Here is a 26607-nt window from a genome sequence, read left to right as displayed (position 1 = left end):
TTTCTGTGAGGATTGGTCTGTGTTCCCGCATCTTACCCTTCCTCAAGTCCACAATAAGCCCTTTGCTCTTACTGACACTGAGCGCAAGATGGTTGCTGCGACACCACTCAACTAGGTGGTATATCTTGCACCTGTTTGCCCTCTCATCTCCATCTGAGATTCTACCAGCAGTGATCGTATCATCAGCAAACTTACAGACCATTCCTTGGCTCTAGGGATTACTGATATAAAACTCAGAGTTTTCCAAATAATGAAAGGTATATTTAAATGCACAAAATACATACCATCAAGATATCAGAAAATGGGTTTGTTTTATTCAACATCCTTGTATTTCAAGAGTTCCCCTATTAGAGCTTGCAAAGTCCTTGGCTTTTGTTGGCACATAATTTAAAATATCTTTGGAAGTGTCAGTCTTTGCCATTCTCTGTTCAGATCGCAACAACTACTCCTCCTCATTGTCAGTCTGGAAGCTCTGCCTGATCTTGGGTGAGATAACATTTAGAAAATGCAACGTTTGTGAAGTAATTTTTACAAATGTTTACAAAGCATGCTTTGTAAAATACCTTCTTACTATATAGTGACCAAATGAAACTGACATCTTTAATAATCATTCCTTTTTTTTATTTACAAAGGGCGAGCCTGGTCTGGTTGGTGATGATGGACCCCCGGGAATTGATGGGATCAAGGTAAGTGTTTCAAGAATGGACGTGTAATACCAATAAGTCTGAAATATGAATAGACTTCTATAACAACAATACAAGCATAATTTTGGCTTCAGCATCCAGTATATCTGAACTTATATAGTAGATTTTACATCGTCATTTTGAATATATCTGCACATATTTAAAATGTAGATCTTGAAGATTTTAGTTTCTCCAAGTCAACCACTTTCAACCTCTTCAAAGCAGAAGGAACAGATCTGTAGTGGATTGTTATTTTTCTCTTTGTGCCTTTTTGCTTCGAGTGATACTTACTATATTACATATAGTTGTTTGTTTGAGATTTAAAATTAGACTCACACTGAGATCCTGCCTAAACTGCAATCTGACCTCTTCAACAATGGGCCAGATTGTTCAATCCAGTCCAATCTCCTTTTTCAACTTACTCTTGAAACATATCAAATCTTGCCTGAGTAGCAACTTGGGTGCACTCCAATTTGCCTACCAGCACAACTAGTGTGCAGCAGATGCCGTTTCATTGGTTCTTTGTTCAACTCTGGAACATCTAGACAGCAAAGATGCATACATCAGGATACTCTTTATCAAGCTCGGCATTTAATACCATCATCTCCCCAAACCTAATCAATAAGCTTCAAGACCTCCTTGTGCAACTGGATCCTCAATTTGCAGACCCCAATCAGTTTGGATTGGCAGCAGCATCTCATCCTCAATCTCCATCTGTACAAGTGCACCACAAGGCTGTGTGCTTAGCCCCCTGCTCTACTCACTTTGCACTTACGACTGTGTGGCTAAGCACAGCTGCAATACCATGGTTAAGTTTGCTGATGATGCCGTTATCGTAGGCTGAATCAAAAGTAGAGACAAATCAGCATATCGGAGGGAGATTGAAAATCTGGCTGAGTGGTGCCACAACAATAACCTCTCACTCAATGTCAGCAAGGCCAAGGAGCTGAATATTGACTTCAGGAGTAGAAAACTAGAGGGTCATGAGGTGGAGAAGGTCAGCAACTATAAATTCCTCATTGTTATCTTTCCATAGAGTTTTTTCTGAATTTAGCACGCAAGTCCCATTATGAAGAAAGCATAATGTAGCGCCTCTACTTCCCTAGGAGTTTGCGAAGATTCAGCATGACATCTAAAATTTTGACTAACTTCTTTAGATGTGTGGTGGAGAGTATATGGTTTGGTATAGCAACTGCAATGTCCTTGAACAGAAAATCCTACAAAAGCTAGTGGATACGATCCACACCGTCATGGGTAAAGCCATCCCAACCATTGAACACATGGAGCATTGTCGCAGGAGAGCAGCATCCATCATCAGGAACTCCCACCACCCAGGCCAAGCTGTCTTCTCACTGCTGCCATCAGAAAAAAGGTACGAGAACCTCAGCTCGCACCAGTTTCAGGATCAGTTATTACCCCTCAGTCATCAGCTTCTTGAACTTAGGGGATAACTGTCTGTAAAGAGCTTGAATGCTCTTCCCATGACCGTGTGGGTTTCAAATGGGTGCTCCAATTTCCTCCCACAGTACAAAGGCAGACCAGTGGTTAGGTTAATTGGTCGTGTAAATTGTCCTATGATTAGGCTAGGGTTAAATCGAGGGTTGTTGGACAGTGTGACTTGAAGGGCCTATTCCGCACTGTATCTCAATAAGTAAATAAATAAACTTCACTCAGCTTCACACACCCAGACACTGAATTGTTCGCACACCCTATGGACTCACCTTCAAGGACTCTTCATCTCATATTCTTGATATTTATTGTTTTTTTCTTTTGTATTTGCACAGTTTGTTGTCTTTTGCACACTGGCTGCCCACCCTATTTGTGGGAGGGGGAGGGGACATTGACTCTATTATGGTTGTTCAATTTATTAAGTATGCCCACAAGAAAATGAATCACAGAGTTGTACCTGGTGACCTATATGTCCTTTGATAATAAATTCACTTTGAACTTTGACCACTTCTGTAAACTGAATCCCTGATCCCAAGTCATTTGTTTCACCAATTGATCCAAGAATGAAACCAATGGTGTCCACCAATGATCATGTATTTGAAAACCATTTATATAATGCTCCACAAATTTGAATTAATGACATGATTTAAATATTTATTAAGTATTAAAGTTATTCATGTAGTTTAAGCCATCCATTTGCGTAGGCACAAATGTGCCTACTCAGTCTAGTGATAAACCTTCTTGAGGTCCATCCTACAATGTAGACAATCTCTGAACTGTTACTCCAGTGTTCCTGTTCTGAAGAAATTGCTGTATTGTCAAAGGTGCTATCTTTTGTTTGAGACATTAAATCGTGGTCCTCTGAGCCTTCTCAATAAGACACCCAAGATCCAATAGCCCAATTCTGAATTTGAGAAATGTGATTATGTCTATTGTCTGATCATTTTTCCTTAGCCAACATTTAAACAAAGGGAGACATGGTTCCTGTGATGCAGGTTCTCAGCTTGAAACGTTGACCATCTCTCTCCTCCATGTTTGCTGCTTGGCCCATTGAATTCCACCAGAGTTTGTTTTTGCTTTGAATTGCATGAACTGATCACTAAATTTCATTCTTGTTGTGTGATTATGCTATGGGCAAATTGGCGATCATTACAGGAGTAACTGTTAAGTGTTCTATTAACTAAAATGCCATCTGGATTTTACAAGCTGATAAAAGGCTGAATGGAATTTTCTTTTCTACACAAATTCTGATTTATGTTTTGTATGTTGTGAAAGGAAACATTTCACCAAAAAAGGAGTGCCACATTTTTCCTTAAAATTAATTTAATTAGAAAAGTTTTCATAGAATAAATACTTAAATTTCTTTTAAAACCTTACTCATCTACAAGAAGCTAAAGGACACTAATGTCTGCTTTAGACAAGATCTTTTCTGAAAATAATGATCCTAATTAAAATGCAAAGAATCAAATTGATTATGACATAATAATAATCAGCAAAATTAAAACCCATGGGATTAAAGAGTCCACAGCAGAAAAGCAGCCTGTTGTTTCAAGGAGGGAAAACATTTCAAAGTACAACGTAAATTTCATTGACACATATATGTCACCACATAAACGCTAAGATTCATTTTCCTGCAGGTGTCCTTGGCAAATTTATAGAATAGTAACTATAATATGATCATTGAAAGATCAGCTCGAGTATAAAAGACAACAAAATGTTCAAATGCAAATATACATAAATAGTAATAAATAACATGAATATGAAATAACAAGGTAAAGAGTCCTTAAAGTGAGATCATTGGTTATGGGAACATCTCAATGCATATTCAAGTGTAGTTATCTCGTTTTGTTGAGGAGCCTGATGATTGTGGGTTTGTAACTGTTCTTGAACCTGTTGGTGTGAGTTCTGAAGCTTTTTTACCTTTGATCTGAAGGCAGCAGCGAGAAAAGAGTATGGCCTGGGTGGTGAGGATCTCTGATGATGGATGCTGCTTTTCTATGATAGTGTTTCATGTAGATGCACTCCACGGTTGGGAGGGCCATCCCCGTGATGTACTGGGCTAAATCCACTACCTATTGTAGGATTTTCCATACAAAGGCATTGGCTGTGATGCAGCCAGTTAATACACTCTGAAGTTTGTCAAGAGTTTTGACGTCATGCCGAATCTTGGTAGGTTCCTAAGGAATTGGAGACACTGTCGTGCTTTCTTCACAATTGCACTTAGGTGCTGGTCCCAGGACAGGTCCTCTAAAGTAGTAACGTGCAAGAATTTGAAGTTGCTAACTCTCTCCACCGATGAAGACTGACTCATGAACCTCTGGTTTTCCCCCTCCTGAAGTCTACAATCAGTTCCTGGGCCCTTTTGACATCGAGTGAGAGATTGTTGTTACAACACCACTCAGCTACATTTTCATTTTCCTTACTGTATGCTAATCTATCACCAGCTTTGATTCGGCTATAACAGTGGTGTCATCAGCAAACTTGAATATGGTACTGGAGCTGGGCTTAGCCACACAGTCATAGGTGTGCAGTGAATAGAGCAGGGGGCCAAGCACACAGCCTTGTGGCTCATCTGTGCTGATGGAGATCATGGAGGAGATATTGTTGCCAGTCTGAACTGACTGGAGTCTACATGAGGAAATCCAGGATCCAATTTCACAAGGAGGTTTGAGGCCAAAGTCTTGGAGCTTGTAGATTAGTCTTGAGGGGATGATGGTATTAATGCTGAGCTGTAAGGTCCAGGGTTAAGCGAAGAGCTAATGAGATGGCATCGGCTGTGGACCTGTTGCTCTAGTAGGCAAATTGGAGTGGATCCAAGTTGCCTCTCAGGCAGGAGATGATATGTTTCATCACCAGCCTCTCAAAACACTTCATCACTGTGATGTAAGTGCAACTGCGTGATGGTCATTGAGGAAGATAGCCACACTCTTCTTGGGCATTGGTATAATTGACAAAAGTGGTAGTGAACAGTTTTTAAAGCATATTGAAAAAGTACTTTGAGCCCAAAAGATAAAATATCTGTTACATTTTGTAGATTATAACGTATTGGCTTTTGGGTCAAAAAAGAGGTTTTGAACCAAATGGATCAATGTCTTTAGGTAATATTCTGATCTCATGACAAACATTAAATATCAGATCTCCTGGCTACTTTCTGTAGATTTTTGACCCTAAATTGTCAGAATTAACTATATGAAAGGTGAAGTGTTTGGATCTGACTTGTGGTTAGGAAGTTGTTAGAACTCAAACTTGAACTTCAAGATATAAATATTTTGCAGTGCAATTGCAATATGCCCAGTACTATAATCATATGTAATAGCTTGTAACCCACCTATTGGTTAGATGTCTTAGAGTTTGGGTAAGGATGCCCAATGTTTTTACATCAGACTATATTAAAAGTCAAACCAGCTTCAATTACCACAGGACCTATTCAGACGTCTGGCTGTATTTAAAACACTACTGCTCATTATTCTTAAATAACATTCTAGTTGGACGCACGCAAGTATTTTTTGATGTGTGACTGTTAACTTAAAAAAGCAAGAACACACAAGTAATGCCACATCAGAACATTTACTAAATACAGGCAGCTTTCTGGAATATGTTTTTTTTTTGGTGCTTACGCTGTTCCTCACAGATTCCTTGGTTTTCTCAATAGTTTCTTTTTCTGGAGTAAAATCCATCAATTTTAATTCATTTGGTGAATTTTTGAGATGCTCAAATGCAGAACCTGACAGCACTTTTATCCCAGATTGTAAACAATGTACAACTAAGATGACAGTGACAACGTCGGTTGAAGTCTCTGGGCAGAATTTGGGGGAATAGTCTTGATTATTGTGCCTTCAATGTTGATGGTAATATTTGAAGTCAGCATGGCACTGGCTGCATCAATAAGATAGTGTCTGCTGGGAGTTCAAGTAGGTAAAAACAGAAATGAAAAGAAACGTGTGTGGCTACATCAGGGTGAATTATAACAGTAAATGAAGAAATAGTGAGGCTATAAACAAGCACTTTGAACCACAAGTAACACACACAAAATGCTGCAGGGAACTCAGCAGGCCAGGCAACATCTATAGGAAAGAGTAAACGTCAATGTTTCGGGCCGAGACCCTTCACCAGGAGTCCTCCAGTATTTTGTGTGTGTTGCTCTGGATCTCCAGTGTCTACAGACTTTCTTGTGTTTTTGAACCATATCACAGTTTAAGGGACATTTTGAAATGCCATAAGCAGAAAGGAAGTGAGGATACAACAAACCCTGATTTTTTTTTTCATGAACAGATAGATCTGGAGAAATTAAGGGGACTTACCAAATGTTGGGACATTACAAATAGCCAACCGATGTTCAGCCCTTATACATGAATATGCATATGGGAGATTGGCAGTACGAGTTACAAAAATCCATATCAAACCAACTCTGCCATGACCCAAATGGGGCCTTTGTTTGATGTGCCATAGATGGTTTGCATTGAGTAGAGGTACATTTGGTTGGTTCTGTTTAAGCAGCACTAGTTTTCCAAATCTGTTTGAAAAATCTCAATACTAAATTCCAGCCTCAGTCTCCTTTTTAAAGCAATTCTCTCACAACCATCTAACCTAATTGCAAACACCAGAGGGCATATGTACAAAATTAAGAGAGGGAAGTTTAGGGGAGACATCAGGGGTAAGTTTTTTTACACAGAGGGTTGTGAGTGCCTGGAATGACTTGCCAGGGATGGTGGTGGAGGCTAAAACATTAGGGGTTTTTAAGAGCCTCTTGGACAGGCACATGGAAGAACAAAAAATGGAGGGTTATGGGGTAGTATGGGTTTAGTACTTTTTTTTAAGGATTATATTGGTCGGCACAACATGGAGGGCTGAAGGGCCTGTAGTGTGCTAAGGTGTTCTATGGTTTTGTGGTCTCTCAGAGCTTTTTTCTTACCCTCCCTGCCTGTTTCTAAATATCCCTATCGATTTCCACCTGTTTCCATCTTCCCTGCTCCTTGCACACCTCAAATAGCTCAGCAGAGCACATGTACCTTCAACATCCTTTACTATCAAGCCCCGAACTGTCCAGTTTCCCTGTTATTGCTTTACAACAGTGAAGCAGAACATGGTGGTGTTTAGCTAGTGAGTTCATGCAAACCACTCCTTAAGCTTTAATCTGCCATGGTTAGTAGATCTCATCTCACCCCTTTGGTTGGGATTGCTAAATGTTAAAGCTTCAGGTAAGTTTTTTTTATGTATTTTTGATTATTTCAATGTATCATTGTAGTTTTAATTAATTAATAATGGTGGGTTCATGTGCTTTCAAATAATTCAGATTCAGATTCTGTTTATTGTCATTTAGAAACCACAAATGCAATGCAGTTAAAAAATGAGACAACGTTCCTCCAGAATGATATCACAAAAGCATATAAGAAAACAGACTACACTAGAAAATCCACATAATGTTTGGCAATCCCCAATCCAGAGTCCAGAGAGGCTGCTGCATATTAATATCGCGCTACTGTCTAGCACGTTCCCCGGAAAGGAGCTCCAAATCCACCAGACAAAAACAAGACCAAAAACTAAAGCTACAAGACCTGCACAAAACCACATAGTTACAACAGTGCAAACAATAGCATAATTGATAAAAAAAAACAGACTATGGGCACAGTAAAAATAGTCCAAAGATGTTAAAGGACTATAAGTTCAAAAGAAATCACCACACAGTTTCCACAAGACCCCAGGGTCCCGACAGACTCGTCATCCCACACCGGCAGCAGAAGGGGATATCCCCGCTATGGACTTCCACGGCGCCACCTGACTCAGCCTCGCAGATGCAGCACACAATGGAAACTCCGTCGAAACCAGCCTCGCAGACGCAGCACACACCGAAAGCGACCCGAGTCCGTCAAACCTCCGAGCCGACGACCATCCCCTCCGGCACAGCTTCTCCGAGCACCATCCTCTGCCAAGCATATTAAGATGGCCCCGCCAACAGCCATCGGCAGCGCGACCCCAAGGACTGTTCTTCCCAGCAGAGTCCCAGACCTCACAGCAGCAGCAGCAATGAAGAAGGTCTTCCTGGAGATTTCCCGATGTTCCTCCATGCTCCCACATCCATTTTCAACCGATTATGATTGCACACAGCACCCCACTTCACAACTAACAGATAATCAGCTCTGGAGCTGCAAGCTGCGTCGCGCCGCCATCTTGGATCAAATGTGTTATATTTTCTGAATTTTGTAATGGCATGCTACATATGTAACCCAGTTTAGAAGGCCACATATCTTGCTAGTCTTCCCCTGACTGAATGAACTACATCTGGCTGAGCACCATGTTTTCTTCCCACTAGGGTGACAAAGGAGACCCAGGGGTTGAAGGAGATAAAGGAGAGAAGGGGCCAGAAGGAATGAAAGGAAAAGAAGGACCACCAGGAGTACCAGGAATCACAGGTGTACAAGTAAGAGCCATTTCTAATGATCTCCACAGAAAGTGGAATAACTGGAGATAACAATTTGCAGGCAATAACACTGAAGTATCTTGCATTATAGGAATATTGCTGCGTGGGAATATTTAATACAATTGTTATTTGCTGATCACGATCCATTTGCTTCCTAATGTGTAAATTAGCCACAATTTACCACTTTAAGTAATTCCATTCCTGATGGAAAGTGCAATTGTGAAGGTAGAATTATAATATTATAATCAAAATGCAAAACATTGCAGATGCTGGAAATCTGAAATAAAAACAGATCAGGTAGCATCTGTAGAGAGAGAGAGAGAGAAACAGCACTGACAGAAGAAATAAGTAAATGGAAGGTTATTGATAGAATAATTAACCATGTTCAGTTTTACAATGTGCTTGGATCACCAGTGTGACTTCCTATTTCAACTTTATTAAGAACAGAAAACTTGCAAGCAAAGTGATCTGATGTTCTCATTCAATCAAAAGTACATTGTGTCCTTTCTATTGATAAGGTAGATTTAAATGTGCTGTAGTGCTGTGCTACACACAGCGCTGAAATAACGACACACAGTTGGTAAGTCGTTTCGAGACTAGTTTATTCAAACTTCGTGGTGCTGGCATTTAATGCCTAGTGCCCACCGGGTGGAAATGATGTCAGACGTGCATCACCAAAGTCTCTCCCCGCACGCTGGCTATTTGTGAGCCGGTTCGCCTGTGCAGAAAGTGGGTTGCCACAGTGCAGGCATTCCATGAATGACTTAGAAGGGTTTCTCACTAATAGCATGAAGTTGCCCAACTATGATTAAGTCTGCATGACTCCTTCTGTCACCTATTGCTTGATGATCTTGAATTCTGACTGTTTCATTGTGGTATCTGATCTTTTCTGAGAAGTGAACAGCAGATTGTGCATTTCTTCCTGGTTAGGGATGCAGATCATTGCTTCATTAGTTACTTTACTGTCGAAGCATTGCATTATCAAATCAGCTCTTTCAATCAGAGAATCGGACTTTTGTTTCGGTCACATACTGCACAGGAACACATGGATTATTCTGTTATTCTGTCCATATAATCCAGAAAATGCAGATTTATTTTCTGGAAACATTCGTCTCATAAGTATGGTGAGAAATGGCAGTGTCTTGTCTATTCATTCACCTAGTTCCATTTGAGAAGTAGGCAGTTAATCCCTGCAATGTTGTCTGCTCACCTTAGGATACGGAAATTTGTTTACCAGGAGGTTATTTTGTCTTATAAAGTCTGGGTCATTTGTTAAAGAACTAATTCTCTATAACTATTAAAAATAAATATTATGGCACCATAAACCATACTGCACTTAGGAGAAGCAACACACACAAAATGCTGGAGGAACTCAGCAGGCCAGGCAGCATTGATGGATAAAAGTAAACAGTCAATGTTTCGGGCTGAGACCCTTCATCAGGACTGGTAGGAAAAAAGAGAGTCAAAGTTGGAGGTAGAGGGAGGGGAGGAAGAAGTACAAGGTGGTAGATGATTGGTGAAACTGGGAGAGGGGGAGGGGGGAAGTAAAGAGTTGGGAAGTTGATTGGTAAAAGATATAAGGGGCTGGAAGAGAGGGAATCTGTTAGGAAAGGGCAGAAGACCAGAAGTAGGAGAAGTACCAGAAGGAGGTGATGGGCAGGTGAGGAGATAAAGTGAGAGAGGGAAACAGGAATGGGGAATGGAGAAGGGGTCGGGGGACAATTACTAGAAATTCGATAAATCGATATTCAGGTTAGAGGCTACCCAGATGGAATATGAGAATACAATTAAGATAGAAAACGCAGGCTGGTTCACGTTTAATAGTACCATAAAACATTTGCAATAGAAAAGTGCTGATGATCTTTAACTAAATGACATTTTAACCTGGTTTCTTTCCACTCTACCAAAGAATGGCAAGGTTTGATGTTTTAATGAATATTGTTTCTACTTTCTTATGCTGAGTAACACTTCTAATGCTTTATTTTATGACAGTGGTTAATGACAAGCTCCGCTTAGGCAGTTTCCTATATTCTTAACTAATATTCTCAAAGGAGTTGAATAAGGAAGCAGTGACTTGCTGACATCCTTATCTGCAGTTTTTAATGGCTTTGAGGTGTCATGTGAAACTGTTCAGAAATACTATGGAATCTTTGTTAGAAAGAGCGAATTATTCAAAAGAGATTACATATTTTTTGGAGATTAATTTTTAAATACTACAATAAACTACAAATGAAGGGTATATCATCCCAAATTATAATTCTTTATAATGTTTGGTGATTAAGGAAATTGTTTAACAGCAAATGTACGAACCAGGTACCCAACATCTGGAGGTTATTTGAATCAGACATTTTATAGGGCTGTACAGTCAGAATGGTAGAGAAACAGGTGCCAGATGGACATGGAAAGTGAGCCAAGCCACTGGGTTCTGGAGCTGAAATAATTTCTAAAGATATTTCTTAAAATATCAGCATATTATCAGACCAACAAATGGTTTGCGTACAGGTGTAAGGACATTCATTGAGCAAAAATGTCAGAAATGCCTCATTCTATTTCTTCAGCAGAATTGCTTTTGGATATTTTCTAAGTCAGTACAATCCGCATCTGAAGTGTATCTCAAACCAATCAGGTTGATATAACCAGGAGCAGCATTCTAATATACCAAAACAAATGCTAAAATCTAAGCAATGCATGCATCATAATTTTATAATTAATATCTAAATCAATTTTATTCTTATGGAAAATAAATTTAATTTCTTTTATATCTAATCTTGTTTTGCAAATCATCTTCATAGTTCATTTCATTAACTCTTTTCTTCTATACACACGTAATTACCTCTCACTGACTGAAGAGCAGGCATTATGGAAATTATATGTATGACTGGAGAGAACACTGAGCATATATTTGGAGGTATTTTTGGATTTCTCAGAAATGGAAGGGTTCTCAGAATGCCAGAGTGTTTAGTGAGTGATTTAAAATTTTAATACTGCTGTTACAAATGAGAATGAAACGTCTGATTACCCATGGGTTTGTAAATCAGTAACATCACAGTACAGGTAGTCCCGGAGTTATGAACATCCGACTTACAGACAACTCGTATTTAGAACCGAGGAAAGGGAATGCAGTCCGCCATTTTAAATCGGATCACGACGCCGTCCACCATTTTAAGTCACTGCTGTTGACACTGTGTTGAGTGTGTAACTTTGTATTTGGCTTAAATTTTTCTCAGCAAGATTCAGTCTGACCACTGCCCCCCCCCCCACCATTCTGGTTGGCCGGTGGTGCAGTGAGATAAGCGCCGGGCTCGAGAACAGAGGTTCCCGAGTTTGATCCAGTGACAGACCACTTCCGTGCCGGGTTGATGTCGATCCAGTGACTCCCGTACCATCTGTGCCTGGCTGATGTTGAGCTCGCAACTCGACCTCGTAAAAAAACACTGCCACCTCCAGTTTAAATTCCCATGCGGAATATTGTGGAGGATCAAATACCCAAACCCAGCACAGCACAGCCCCCACTTGTCCCATTTAACCTGTCTCTGTGTGGTGGACTTTAGGACCCGGGGAATTCAGTGCAGTGGTACTTAGGACCCGGCGGAGCTCGGGACCCACCGCCCGCAGTGTTTCTGTTCCGTTGATGGAAAGCAATCGTGATTGAAAATAAAGTGGAAATACTAAAGCATTTGGAAAGAGGTGAAACACCATCAGTCATTGGAAAAGGGTTAGGCTACAGTCAGTCAACAATCGGAACAATATTAAAAGATAAAGTGAGAATAATGGAGCATGTGAAAGCCCCTGCCCCAATGAAAGCTACCATTATTACTAAGCAATGCAGTAATTTAATTATTGGAATACATACATTTCTTAAGTGTTTTTTATGCATAGAAAGGTAAAATATATATTATATACTAAGACAAACGCTTTTGACTAACTGACGCTAAATAATGCCGGATGTACTTATTCCGACCTACATACAAATCCAACTTAAAGATGGACTCAGGAACGGAACTCGTTTGTGACCCGGGGATTGCCTGTATAGATAGAATGGTGGAAGTGTTCTCCTGGTAAAACAGCATCAGTAGACTGAGAAACAGACTACCAGCTCAGGTGAAAAATGAATGGAAATAGAAAAGCATTAGTAAATTTAAGTGAGTACGGGACAACACAGAAAAGGATGCAGGGCAAAAAATAACAAGTGCAGAAATGAAGTGGCAAAAAGAGGTGATTAAAAAAACAAAACAAAAGTGGTGGTTTAATGTTGCTGTGTTCGCCGAGCTTGGCAATTTGCTTACAGACGTTTCATCAGCAGTCGAGGATGACATCCTCAGTGCACCGTTGTTGGTGTTTACCTCTGGGAGTGCTTGCACTTATATAGTCTCCAATTTGCATTCTTGGTCCTGATTGGCTACCCCTTCAACTGGCCTTTGAATCCTATTGGCTTGCATTTCTTAGAGGTTTATTGATAGCGTCAATTTTGATGGGTTTATTTATGGAGTTATCAGAAGAGACCCACGCTTCTAAAACTTCTTGCGCCTGCTTCATGTTTGCCTGCGCCAGGACTTTTTTGCCTATCCTCTTCTTAAATTCTGTTGTGAATCTCCAGCGCATTCTCTTGCTTTCATGTGGTACCAGCACATCTTATGTGAGTATATGAAAGGATTGCACCCTCTTTGCTTCTGTTGTGGTGTAAGGGTCTGTTTATTAAAGTGACCTGGATAAGCCATTGGGGGATTTCCTACTCTATTTACCAACCACAAGGAGAAGAGTTTGCCAAATTCTGGAGTGATTTATGTAAAGTCTCTAATATATTTTCCAGTTCGGATGAAAGGTCATTAAACCTGAAATATTAATAACCACAAGAAAGTCTGCAGATGCTATGCTGTTTCTCCACAAATGATAGTTGATCTGCTGAGTGCTTCATATTTTATTACAGTTGTCCACAGTCTACACTGAAAATGCCTTGGCCAATTCATTGTGCAATAAAAACGCCTCATACTTAGCTATGACTACAGTTTGAGAGCTCGTGCATTCATTGCTTCTCAGTAAGTGAAATTAATAAGGGACCATAAAGATTTGGCTGAAAGGACAAGAATGAGTTAAATAGGCTCCTACTGAAAAGACTCGTTTAAATTTCCCTTTTTTGGGGACTTTTGCTATTGAGTTTGTTCAGTCAGGTTGGACCATAAGATTAACTGTCCCCATTAATTTTCAGAAGTTGGGACCTAGGCCAATGAAATCTGGAATGAGTTAGCTTTTAATGCAAGTTCACGTTGGCCTGAGTTTGCATTAATCAGTCTGGGATTTGGCAATCTCTCCTCCCTGTAGACGGTGAAGAGTAGGAAATCTCCTAGTGACTCTTCCAGGTCTGTAATAACCAGATCTTCATAGCACAACATATGCACCCATTCTACTGTAACATCCAGAGACTGTGCAAACATTATCATAGCATTCAATCTGAAGTCAGAGCACTAAATCTGGGCAACACACACAAGATGCTGGAGGAACTCAGAAGGCCAGGCACTAAGAGTACAATCGACGTTTCGGGCCGAGACCCTTCAGCAGGACTTGATGGAATGAAAAAAATTAACTCCAGTAAAGGAGCTAAAAAAAGTGCATTAGTGAAAACTTGTTAGGAAGAAAATAATACTGTAGGTCTGAAAGGTGGCATGTCCCCAGGACCTGACCTTGCTATTTTGAAGGAGGTGGCAGTAGAGGTGGTAAATACACCAGCTGGTATTTTCCAATATTCCATAGATTCTGGGATGGCATCCAGAGATTGCAGAACTCTGTTTTAAAAGGGATGTAAAACAGAGATCTACAACAATGAGAAATTAGCCTATCATCAGAATAATTCTAAAATATACCTAAAGAAAATAGTAATAGTAATAACATTGGGTAGAATTAATATGGATTTATGAAAGGGAAATTACGTTTGGCAAATCTGTTAGTGTATTTTAAAATCATAATTACAAGCTAGTTTATATGGGCAAGAAAGCCTTTACTAAGTGGCACTCAAGATTAAATAAAATCAGAATTTATTGCTTTGGGAATAATATATCAATATGGCCAGAATTAATTAGCAGACAGAAAGCGGAGAGTACTGTATAAATAATGGTTTTTAATCTGATTAGGAAGCTGTGATTCGTGAGCCGGCTTCCCAGACGCTTACAATTTATATCAGTAATTTAGATGAGGGGAATAAGCATGCTTAATGCAAAGTCAAGTGGCAGAATGGGCATGTGGAAAGTGTAGAGTGGGCATGTGGAAGATGTAGAGTGGGCATGTGGAAGGTGCAGAGTGGGCATGTGGAAGATGTAGAGTGGGCATGTGGAAGGTGCAGAGTGGGCATGTGGAAGATGTAGAGTGGGCATGTGGAAGATGTAGAGTGGGCATGTGGAAGATGTAGAGTGGGCATGTGGAAGGTGCAGAGTGGGCATGTGGAAGATGTAGAGTGGGCATGTGGAAGATGTAGAGTGGGCATGTGGAAGGTGCAGAGTGGCCATGTGGAAGATGTAGAGTGGGCATGTGGAAGGTGCAGAGTGGCTCCAGGAGAGACCCTGAAGATCCCATGATGGTAAGAATATAGCAGACGCAATATAAGTGGGAAAACAGGTGGTCAGTTTTATGGAAAAATATAAAGATAGTGTATTTTGTAAGCAGTGAGAGATTGTACGATATTGGTCTTCATAAGGACCTGGGAATCTTTGTAAATAGGTCACTGAAGGTTAAATTGCAGACACTGCAAGCAACTCTTACATAGGCTTTTATTTCAAAGGATTTGATGGGAGTAGTTGCATTCTGCTCCAGTTGCTATAAGAACCCCTGTGAGACCACAGCTGGAAGGTCATGTTGAGGTCTGATTGAACATTCAGCAAAGAAGTGAAGTTGAAATTTCTTCACCCAGAGGGTAGAGGGAATCTTTGGAATTTGCTATCCAAGAAAACTGTAGAGGCTCAGTCACTCAGTATGTTCAAGACAGGAATCAATGGATTTTAGATATTAATGAGTGAAGTTAAGGTGGGAAAATGGCACCATGGTGATAGATCAACCACATATTGAACGATAGAGCAGAAGCAGAGAGCCAAATGGTGGCTTTATGGTGAAGATAGATAAGTAATTGAATAATTGAGGACCTGAGGGTTATGACGAACTGGTAGAGAAGGGGGAGTGGAAGCCGTCAAAAATCACCATGAGTACATATATTAAAGTTATTTTGAACTCCAAGGAGCATGTGCTGATCTTCTGATATCCAGGCAGTCTTTCTTTCTTCTTTCTTTTTTTTCTTTATTTTCGACAGGGATATGTTATGGGGGAGGGGTTAAGGGGAGGGGGAGGGCTGTTATTATTCTATTCTTTCCATATAATCAATTGAAAATTTAATAAAAATTTAATTTCAAAAAAATCACCATGAACAACAGGACACTGGAAGGCCCAGGCTCTTCTGCTCCTATTTTCTTGTGCTTCTGATTCTGATGTTCTTAATCTCGAGGCATCAGTACATATCTGTTGTATTCATGGACAGTGTATTCATCTGTATGTTTAATACAAATTAAATGAACAGGTTCATGCACTGGTGCTTCAGAACTAGGTTGAAATTTTACATTCTGTGTATACTGGTGATAATTGGCGCTCTTGACCAAACTGTATTCTTGCAGTCTAGACAGCCCCCAATATTTGTTCAGATTACACATCTCAAAACTAATCTCTGAAAATTCATTGTTGCTGTGAATCCAATGACCAAATTCCTGGAAGATTTTTAACACTTTTCACTGCGTAAGGTTTTGGCTAGCTTCTGCTAAATTGAAGTTTCCAAGCAGCATTCTGTCGTAAATCTCTGAAATGCATAGGGACTTTATGCTTCTGCAGTTTGAATGTTGGCCTTTCTCCTCAAGGATGAATTCTGCCAAACTAATGAGATAAAGTCTCCTTCATCTTGAAAGGGTCCACAGCCACAGTCCTGTTCCTGAAAATAGAATGTCCACAGCACAAAACAGCTCCTCATGAAATTGCAGTTCAAACAAAATCTGCTTTCTCATTCAAAGAAGCCAAAGAATATCTGGTTTTGGAAACAGGAAATTATTATGTTTACAGAATAGGACTGAGGCAAATCTTTTGGGTTAGTGCAGAACTACATCAACATCAGTTTAGGATTGTTTGATGTCAACTCTAGTCAGTGAGATAAATAGCATATCATCTCCCTAAAGTCACTTTCCTCAGTTTGAAGAAAACCACCGACATTCAGTCAATGAAATGCATAAAAAAACATTGGTTTTGATAGAACTGGGATGTAATTTTACATAAAATTTTATCAGATATAAAGCACAGAAACAGACCATGCTACTCCCTCTGGGCCATCCCAATGTGTGTGTGCCATTGCAGCCTTTTTGCAAATTTTGGACTCTCAACAGCTTATCTGCCTTCCCTTAAGTACACCTGTTTGATTACATTTGCTCACCACCTGAGAGTAAGTTTTTCAGTCCCATCACTGCTATTGATGAAGATGGATTACTTGATTTCTTGATGATTATTTTAACCGCCTCCAGAGATCTTCCTCTTGAATTTGCCCCACCTTCAAGTGGAAATACCCTGTGTCAAAATTTCTCTTTGAAATCCTCTCAGGTTCTTTTCTTCAAAAGGGAAAAGATAAAATTCGTACATCTGAATATCCTGTAAGTCTTTTTATTGTCTTTTTTTTACAGATTGTAGAATGTGACGGAAAGGATTTGTAACAATTCCAGAAGAAAAAAACTACGTTTTTAAAATTTGTACTGAATTTACTGAATTAAAAAAGGAAGTCCTATAGACTCAACCAGTCAAGCTGCACTTCTTGAGAGAGCAATAGAGTTAACATTTTAGATCCAACGTTAGCAATATTTTGTTGGAGTGGTAGAACATGAAAAGTGTTTATGATTGTAACTCAAAAACTATAGAAGATAGTTACTTCCCTGGATATTTGCCATTTTCAAATTCCCTGGCAACATCCCTAAGATAAAGGAGATTGGAAAATCATAGTCAGAGCATGTTCTGTTTGTTTTCAAAGTTTTTCACTTCTGAAACATTTTTCCTCCTCAATGTTAGTGTCTATCCTTTTCTACCTCGCTGACAGACACAAAAATGGTGGGCAGTATTACCGACCCACATACAGCCGACCATTGTGGTCTCCAATGGGATCACCTTTTATGATATCCACCTTCCTTTTACTAAAGCTGAGATTACATCTCTCCCTGATCTATCAGTGTGTAACTGTGCAATGACTGGCCATCTCTAATGCTTCAGTAGCAATCAAAACTTAGTCTACACAGAATGTCAAAAGGCCAATCAGCCAAAGGCAACAGCCAACAATACTGCATCCTCATCTCAATGACCGCTCAGGCTGTTTAATTAATGAGGCTCATTTCAAACTGCACCAGCAAACCTGTGATAATGAGTCTGTAGTTGTATTTCAATGGATTCTTCATGCTCCCTCACCTTAAATATGTAAATGAGTGAATACTGTTTCAATAAAGGGTTCAACTGTTCACAATAACATTCTCAATAATCTTCGCTGATAGTCTTGCTATATGGAATTCCTTGTGAGCCAAACAACATCCAGTCGGAAATATTTAAATTGACATAATAAACATAATTATTTCTTTGTTTTATTATTCGTTCAAGGGGTGTGGATGTTGCAGGTTGGTTTATTGTCTTTGAGGAGGCTATAATGAGCTGTCTTCTTGAACTGCTACTGTCTGTTTGGTGTGGGTACACCCACAGAACTTTTGATGTGAATTTTCTGGATTCATATTAACTATTTTCAGATAATAACAGGCAGAGACTTGCAGTTTAAGATGGCGCTCCTGAAGTTGGATGACAGCTTACTGGTGGCTTATAAGGCAAGAAATGTGATTAAATACTTTATTAACAACACTTTTAATGTGTTAATTTGTGGTAAACTATCACTGCAAACAATGAGGAACTGAGTGAAGGCAATGCTGACTCAAGTGTCAAGCCATGAGGGTGCATGCCAAATTGGAGTGTGGCATGTTCGAGGAGAAGCGAGGTCAAGTCGGGGCTGGAGTCAGCGATGGAGTTGGAATGTTTGAATCAGAGAGACATTTCAGAGCCTGTCCACCTAAAGCAGGAGTGAGGTTGGATCAATCTAAGTGATGAGCTGATTTGGAAAGGTTGAGTACGGGCTGGGAGGCGAGGTCTGGGCCCAGAGTGTTTCGCTGCAGCTGGGCCAGGGTCTTAATGGGGGGCACGGCCTGGTGTTTGATCAATTTAAGCACCGGCATAGATAAACCAAACAAGCAGGGTGTTGGGGCCAGTGGCGAGGATCAGGCTGATTCCACTCGCTCTTCCACAACGTTTACTCCTCTCTCTGCAATGCTGAGGCTGTGAGACTGCTCTGGCTGCAATGCACTTCATGTTTGCAAGGTTTGCGGCGATTTCCCTCATTGTGTGATGAACTGAGACTATTCCAGCTGCTCCAGGCTCTGGGTCTACGGACTCAATTTGGTTCTGAATGCTGTTGCTTGCTGTTGTTGTTTGCATGATTTGTGCTTTCTTTTCTCTCTCTACACGTTAGGTACTGGTCTTTTTAAAATTGGATTCTTTAGCTTTCTTGTTTTGTGGCTGCTTGTAAGCAGACAAATCTCAAGGTTGTATAATTTATACATTCTTTGAACATTGAGTATTTCTATACAGTATCAGTTGGCAGTCCAAATGAAGAGGACACAAAGGAAGTTATTGTTGTGTTTAATTGGGTTGTAGCTAAACCTCCTTTAGGCTTAGTGAAAGCAGCTTGGTCTATTCTAACCCTCGGCCAGTCAGTCTCTCCTTCAGCCAGAAAGCCTTCCAGGGAAATATGTTCAAGTCCCGTAGCTGAAGTCTATTCTCAATAATGGTGACCATGAAATTACCAAGTGAGCATAAAAGAAACCCAACAAGTTCAATGAACTTTGTCCAGTCTGGTCTGTACATCACTCCAGATCCATAGCATTTCTTAACTGCCCTCTGAAATAGTCTAGCGAGCTACATTTGAACAGAATAAAAATGAAATTGAACAAACCACAAAGCATTCCTCCAGGCATAAATTCATATTCAGTAAAGTCTTTGACAACTGCTTACTGTAGAATTTTTGTCACGACCATCTGGGGACTCAGGACATCTCTGTGATTTTTGTGTTTAGAATATTGAGCTCATTACCACCAGAAAAGTTTGGGGAAAATGGCTAAGATATATTCAGAAGGAAACCAGACAGAGGGAAGAATATCCCTAATGAATCTTGTACCCCCCTTCCCCAAGTCTCAGGTTTTCTCTATCTCTGATATGGAGGTATGCAGTCTTCCTATTTAAACACCACATCATTTTACTTGCCTCAGTCACATACTGCACTGTTTGTAAGGAGTAAGAAGTTCTCTAGAACTAGGTGACACGGCCTCAAGATTCAGGGGAGTAAATTTAGGATGGAAATAAGGAGGAACTATTCCCAGAGAGTGGTGAATATGTGGAATTCTCTGCCTAATGAAGCAGTGGAGGCTACCTCAGTAAATGTATTTAAGGCAAGGTTCGATAGATTTTTGCATAGTAGGGGAATTAAGGGTTACAGAGAAAGGCAGGTAGGTGGAGGTGATTATATAATAAATTATACAACCTTGACATTTGTCTGCTTACAAGCAGTCACAAAACAAGAAACCTAAAGAACCCAATTTTAAAAAGACAAGTACCTAACGTGTAGAGAGAAAAATGAAAGCACAAATCATGCAAACAACAACAGCATTCAGAACCAAATCAGCCAGATCAGCCATGATCTTATTGAACGGCGGAGCAGGCTCATCAGGCCAGACAGCCGACTCCTGCTCCTATTTCTTACGTTTGCCTCGTCACCATGTGGGTTTTGGGTTTCTCCCACAGTCTAAAGAAGTACTGGTTGGTACGTTGATTGGTCATTGTAAATTGTCACATGATTAGGCTAGGGTTAAGTCAGGGGTTTGGTGGGTGGCTTGGCCCAAAGGGTCAGAAAGGGCTATTCCAAACTATATCTCAATAAATAAAAAAGTAACATTATCCATTAGCCTCCTTTGCTTAGTTTAGAAAAGACCTAGCTTCTCCAATCTTGCCTCATCCCAGGCAATTTTCTGTGAATTTCCTTTGCACACTCACCTCCACTGTTTCATCCTTCCTCTACTTTGATGACCAGAACTGCATGCAGTACTCTACCCCAATTGAGAGTGCCTAAAGGGGTTGGCACGTTAGTGTAGCAGTTAGTATAACAGTATTACATTGCCAGTGACCTGAGTTCATTTCTGCCACTGTCTGGAAGCAGTTTGTATGTTCTTCCCGAGACTGTGTGTTTCCTCTAGGTGATCTGGCTTCCTCCTGCATACCAAAGACAGAAGGGTTAGAAGGTTAATTGGTCACATGAGTATAATTGGGATGTTGGGCTGGAAGGGCCTGTTACTGAACTGTATCTCTAAATTAATTAAATTGTAACATTGAACCATAACCTTCCTACTCCTGAATTCTCTGCCCTGACCAATGAAGGGCAGTATTCCTTATGCTTTCCTAACTATATTATCTAACGTGCATTGCCAAAGATCTGTGGAGTTTCATAGCAAGATCCCTCTGTTCTTCAATACTCCCTAAGATCTAGCCATTCATGATGCACGTCTTTGCATCAGGAGAACCCCACAAATGCATCAGCTCATATTTTGGACCAGCCTTTCATGGGGGACCTTGTGAAATCCATGTCCATCCTAAGGTCTAATGTTTAAACCTTGGCTTTGAATTTTCAGAGAGCAAAGACTCAGTTTAGCCTCAAATAACTTCATGTTTAGTTTCTTCCAGTGATGTTTCTTCTATTGATATTCAAGTGGCCACCAGATTCAGAAATCTTACAAGTTATCCTCCCCTTGTTCCATTGCCTTTTTGTAATGCTGCGTTGATGGACACCATGGTGAAGTAGGAAGAGTAGATCTTTCTCCCTTTGCTACAGGTTAATAGAATAAAGATGTCTGTGAAATTGGAATGGACATATCATGAAGTTCAATAAATTCATATTTTAAGAACTTTTTGTTAGCTGTAACAGGCTGAATTATCAGGCGATTTGTCAAGTTGTCTTTTGTCAGGTTATCTGTTTACGTTTGGTTTCCTGAATAACCAATAAAGTAAAAGTGATGTCATCTTTTCCTAAACCACTCATTTAAATTTTATTGAAGTCTTATGTGTGATTGCGAAATGGAGGGATATTTTTAAAACTAGAAAGCATTTTTACAAGCTGCTGCCAGAAAGCATATGTATCCCCAGATTACATTTAAATCTTTTCAAATCTGGCTCAGATATCACTGCAACTGTTTTTTGGAAATTAACCGATCTCGTCTCATTTGCCAACCCCAGAAGTCTCATTGAACATGACATAGCTTTGCGGTGGCATTGAGGTGAAGTGTTTAGTGCGGCTGTCTCACAACTCTGGGGAGCTGGGTTTAATCCCAACCTCAGTGCAGCGTTGGCGCATTCCTTCTGTGACCATATTCCATTTCCTCTGGAGTTTCTGGTTTCCTCCCACATCCTAGCCATGTCCCTGTAAATTACCAGCAGACTAGGTTAGCACAGCGATTACCATAATGCTTTACAGCGCCAGCCGGAAGATCATGGTTCAGTCCCCCCTCTGTTTGTAAGGAGTTCATACATAGGTTCCCTCTGCATGCTTCAGTTTCCTCCCACATTCCAAAGACGAGCAGGCTTGGGTTAATTAGTTGTGGGTGCGCTGTTTTGGTGCAGATAGTATGGTGATTTTTGCAGGCTGCTCCCAGCGCATTCCTGAGACATTTCACTGTATGTTTCTCTGTACTTGTGACAGATAAAGCTGCTCTTTTATCTTTACTGGCAAAAAAGAATCAAAGAGGAATTGGCAAGCATGTGCAAAGGCACGACACACACACACGCCCAAAAAGCTGGAGGAGCTCAGCAAGTCTGATGATCTCTGCCTGAGACATTGACTGTTTACTCCCCACCTTAGATACTGCCTGACTTGGGGGGGGGGGTGTGGAGAGGGTAATGGTGTGTGTGTGTGTTGCTCAAGATTTCCAGCATCTGCAGGCTCTCTTGTGTTTATGCGTGAAGGAGAATGAGTAGCAATGTTGCATGAAAATAAGGAATGGGGGAATGCATCAGATGAAATTGCTCCCTTGGGAACCGGCATTAGGCTGTGTAAAGAGGAATAGCTCTTTCCACATCATTGTAAGATATAAATAGAGGGTGAGATATAAATATGTATAAGATGTACTTAAATTGGACTTCTATTCATAACTAGAATCTGTTGATGGTTAAATTCTACGTCATATATTGTGAGTCATTTAATTTTGTTACTGTTTGAGACAAAGTTATTGAGCCACACACACAAAATGCTGGAGGAACTCAGGTAGCGTCAATGGAAGAGGGTAAACAGTCAACACTTCAGGCTGAGACTCTTCTTCAGGACTGGAGAAAAAAAAGACAAGTAGTCAGAGTAAGAAGGTGGGAGGGGGGAGAGGAAGAAGTACAAGGTGGTAGGTGATAGGTGAAACCGGGAGAGGGGGAGGAGTAAAGTGAAGAGCTGGGAAGTCGATTGGTGAAAGAGGTAAAGTGCTGGAGAAAGGGGAGTCTTATGGGAGAGGACAGAGGGCATTATTGAGATTGACTCACTTCTGTTTCTTGCTGTTTTATTTTCCTGAAATTCAACACAACTATGAAATATTAATTGTGCACAAAGGAGATTTGCAGTACAGACCTAAATTCAATTTACTCTATCCTGGGGCTTATCTGTTCTGTAATAAAAAGTCTGCTCCTGGCCCCAAATCTCATGTCTGTAAATTACTCCAAATATTCAGGTTGTGGGAAAGCAGTCTGAGTTCATTTATTCCCATCTCTCTCCCACCCACGTCCCAGCCCTCCAGAAAATTCATATTGAGGTACTACAATAAATGCTGTGTCTTGGTCATTTGCGGACTGAAATGAATGATGTCACAGATAATGGGTGTTTATTAAGAGGGCTTTAAGACCTTGCCCTGAGCAGTTAAGTAAACTTTGTACACATAAAACCCTTCACACAATAACTGGAAGCAGTTACAACAATGCTAATATTACAGGGTAGATATTACAGGGTTGTCATCACCATTAGTGTGGCTACCTCCCTAGGGCCAGGAAATATTCATTTTGCTCAAAACGTTTTATAGAAAATTTCCTTCAGCTTTTCACTTTTCTAGCAAGTAGAAATGGTCTTTTGGGAATACAAAATTACCAAGTATGCAACAGAGGGAAAAAAACACTTAAAGAAAGATCATGCTGAATCATTGGCAGTGAAATTTGTCTCTTTGGATTCCACGTAAAATCAACTCTAAAGAAAAAAATGAGGAAATAAATCACTGAAATTATGACAAAATAAGGGGAAAATAGTCCAGTGCCATGGCAGAAACTTGAATGAACTCATAATATAAAATTATTCAAGTGATCTCTTCCTGTTGATTTGATATGTTTGTTAAAGTTATAGAAAGAATAATTTTTATCCTCCTTGGGTCTCCCTAATATAAAATTTTTTCAATCAGCATGTGAAATCTGCACATCTCTCCTTTCCCCAAGAGTGATTTCTAAACAATTGATGTTGCTTAACCTGCTTATGCTGTTCTGCACAGATCTGAAACTATTTAACTGATTTGATTTATTACAGTAATCCTTCAATTTATTTCATCTATTAAGTTATAAAGTTAGTGTCAAATTTCTTTGAAATTGAAAAGTGTCTGTTTAGGCATTATATTTGGATTTCATCAAATCTAAGAGTTGCACAGAAGTTCTGGACAACACACATGAAATGCTGGAGGATCTTGGTACTCAGCAGGCCAGGCTATGGAAAAGAGTCCTGAAATGTTCACTGTGTACTTTTTTCCATAGATGCTGCCTGGCCTGCTGAGTTCCTCCAGCATTTTGTGTGTGTTGCCTGGATTTCCAGCATCTGCAGATTCCTCGTGTTTGTGATCAGAAATTCTAGAGTTTTGCAATATGGAAGTTCTAGATATATGCATTACAAAGTCATGAGTTTATCCTCAGCCCAATCAAAATTTAGAACTACAGAAAGCATACTTCATCTAGAAGTAGGTAGCTTCCTTGAATCCATTTTAGCTTTCAACCCACTGAGTTCAGCTGAGTTTCACTCACCAGTTCCTGACCGTCGTATTGGATGGAATTTCATACAATAAATGAGATATCTTTAGTCCAGGGAGTGGTGGGTGGGAGGGAAGTGAGGTTAGTGGCTGAATTCAGTTCTAATCAAAAAAATTGTTCTTCTTATAACATAGTCAGCGAGCGGTTTTTGAGAACTGATTTCACAGATCAATATAACACCAGTTAACTGAAAGGTCAACATGCAGTGTTAACTCTGTTCTCCTTCAATCTGCTGTCTGATTTACTTTATATTTTCTGGCCCTTTTTATTTTTGTACCACCAGCTAAATAAATGGTTGCTGTACAGACAGGGTGCAGAATATTGACTTAACTGGTGTTGTTATTGTCATCTAGGGACCTGAAGGAAAACCAGGAAGACCTGGGATTAGAGGAATACCTGGCAGAAAGGTTGGTTGCACTTGTGTCTTGTTTAGTAGTATCAAAAAGCTTTCAGTGTTTGCCAACTTTTACATCTGGATCTAACCGCCTGTATCCCAATAGCATCATTCTGCAATTATGTTTGTACTTGGGCAATCCTTTGTCCCTTTTCCTGTCAATTATTGTATCCATCTAACTTTCTTTCATTATTAGCCCATTCATTTCTATTTGCCAAACTAGAATGTTCTGACATCCAGAAGTTAAATTCATTTAAAACAACCATTTTTTCATACACTGGAAATACATAAGAGTTATACCATTTCATCTCTGAAGTATTTTTAAAAGACTCTAATGCTTGACAGTATTGATTGAAGGTAGCACTTCCATGGTCTTATCAAATTATGGAACTTACATGAATGGATCATTTCCTCTGTGACCGTGGAGAAGACCTATCAACAAAATGTAAAGTGATTCAATCTATGGAAATCAACAGCATCTGCTGCTTTGCTGTCTCTAAGGGAGTCCAGTCAGGTTGGGAGCAGGGTGTGTGGCCTGGTGATCTGGAAGCCTGGACCCATGATCGATTCCATTACTTCTTGTCAACTGAGGCACTAAGCAAGTTTGAAGATGACAAGGATGAAAGCATGGACGCATGGATGTTCGGCGTTGTCTGCCTACGCTTCACCAGTCTTCTCCTCCCTCTTGCTTGCTGCTGTCGGCAGAAAGTGCAGGATTCCAAATTGCAAGAATTGATCGCCAAGAGTTGTGGCCATGGAACGGCTTTGGGGGACTTCGATGTTCATGGTGTATGCTTCGGGATTTTGGTTACTCTGCTTCTGAATGGTTTGATCAGTGCAATCGGTGAGGACTGCGGCACTTCGATGAAGTCTGGCTCTGCGGCATACAGTTGGCTAGTGGTACTGAACCACATTGAACTGAATGGTCCTGGAGTCCTGGTTTGATGTTGATATCCTATGTGTTGCTTCGCACACGTTTTGCCGTTTGCGCAGTTCTTTTTTTCATGCGTTGGACGTTTGATGTTTTTCTAGAAACTGGTTCCATGCTGTTTCTTTCAAGACGTACAAAAAAGCTGGATGAACTCAGCAGGTCGGGCAGCATCCGTTGACTGCTCCTTTCAACGGATGCTGCCAGACCTGCTGAGTTCATCCAGCTTTTTTGTACGTCTTGATTTGACCACAGCATCTGCAGTACACTTTGTGTATGCTGTTTCTTTGTTTTGTGGCTGCCTGCAGGGTGGGGAGGGGGGGTGAATCTCAGAATTATATTCTGTATACGTACTTTGATAATAAATGAACTTTGAATCCACCTCTAACAATGCATTGCATTCCATCCAACTATCTCATCCTAATATCTTTCCAATAACCACTCTCTGTCCTCCATCTTAGAGTTACTACATTTCAGATTATAAATGCTCAAGTGGATTTCCTTCTAAAGTTATTTAGTAAATTTAAAGTTTAATTGTTTCTTGGACCCTACTGCTATATTTCTT

General features: G+C 40.2%; 1 protein-coding gene across 3 annotated transcripts in view; it reads left to right on the top strand.

Moving 5' to 3' along the window:
• Positions 1-26607, top strand: part of col27a1b (collagen, type XXVII, alpha 1b) — a 591032-nt gene that overhangs the window by 456081 nt on the left and 108344 nt on the right. For all 3 annotated transcript variants that reach the window (XM_059993655.1, XM_059993656.1, XM_059993657.1), the window contains 3 exons: positions 633-686; positions 8443-8550; positions 25074-25127. In XM_059993655.1, coding sequence (XP_059849638.1) covers positions 633-686; positions 8443-8550; positions 25074-25127 — 216 coding nt within the window. The remainder of the gene's footprint in view (positions 1-632; positions 687-8442; positions 8551-25073; positions 25128-26607) is intronic.

The sequence above is a fragment of the Hypanus sabinus genome, chromosome 18 (genome assembly GCF_030144855.1).
Source record: "Hypanus sabinus isolate sHypSab1 chromosome 18, sHypSab1.hap1, whole genome shotgun sequence".
Classification (NCBI taxonomy): Eukaryota; Metazoa; Chordata; class Chondrichthyes; order Myliobatiformes; family Dasyatidae; genus Hypanus; species Hypanus sabinus.
Note: the sequence above shows the minus strand (reverse complement) of the source record. Positions and strands in the feature narration are given on the sequence as shown.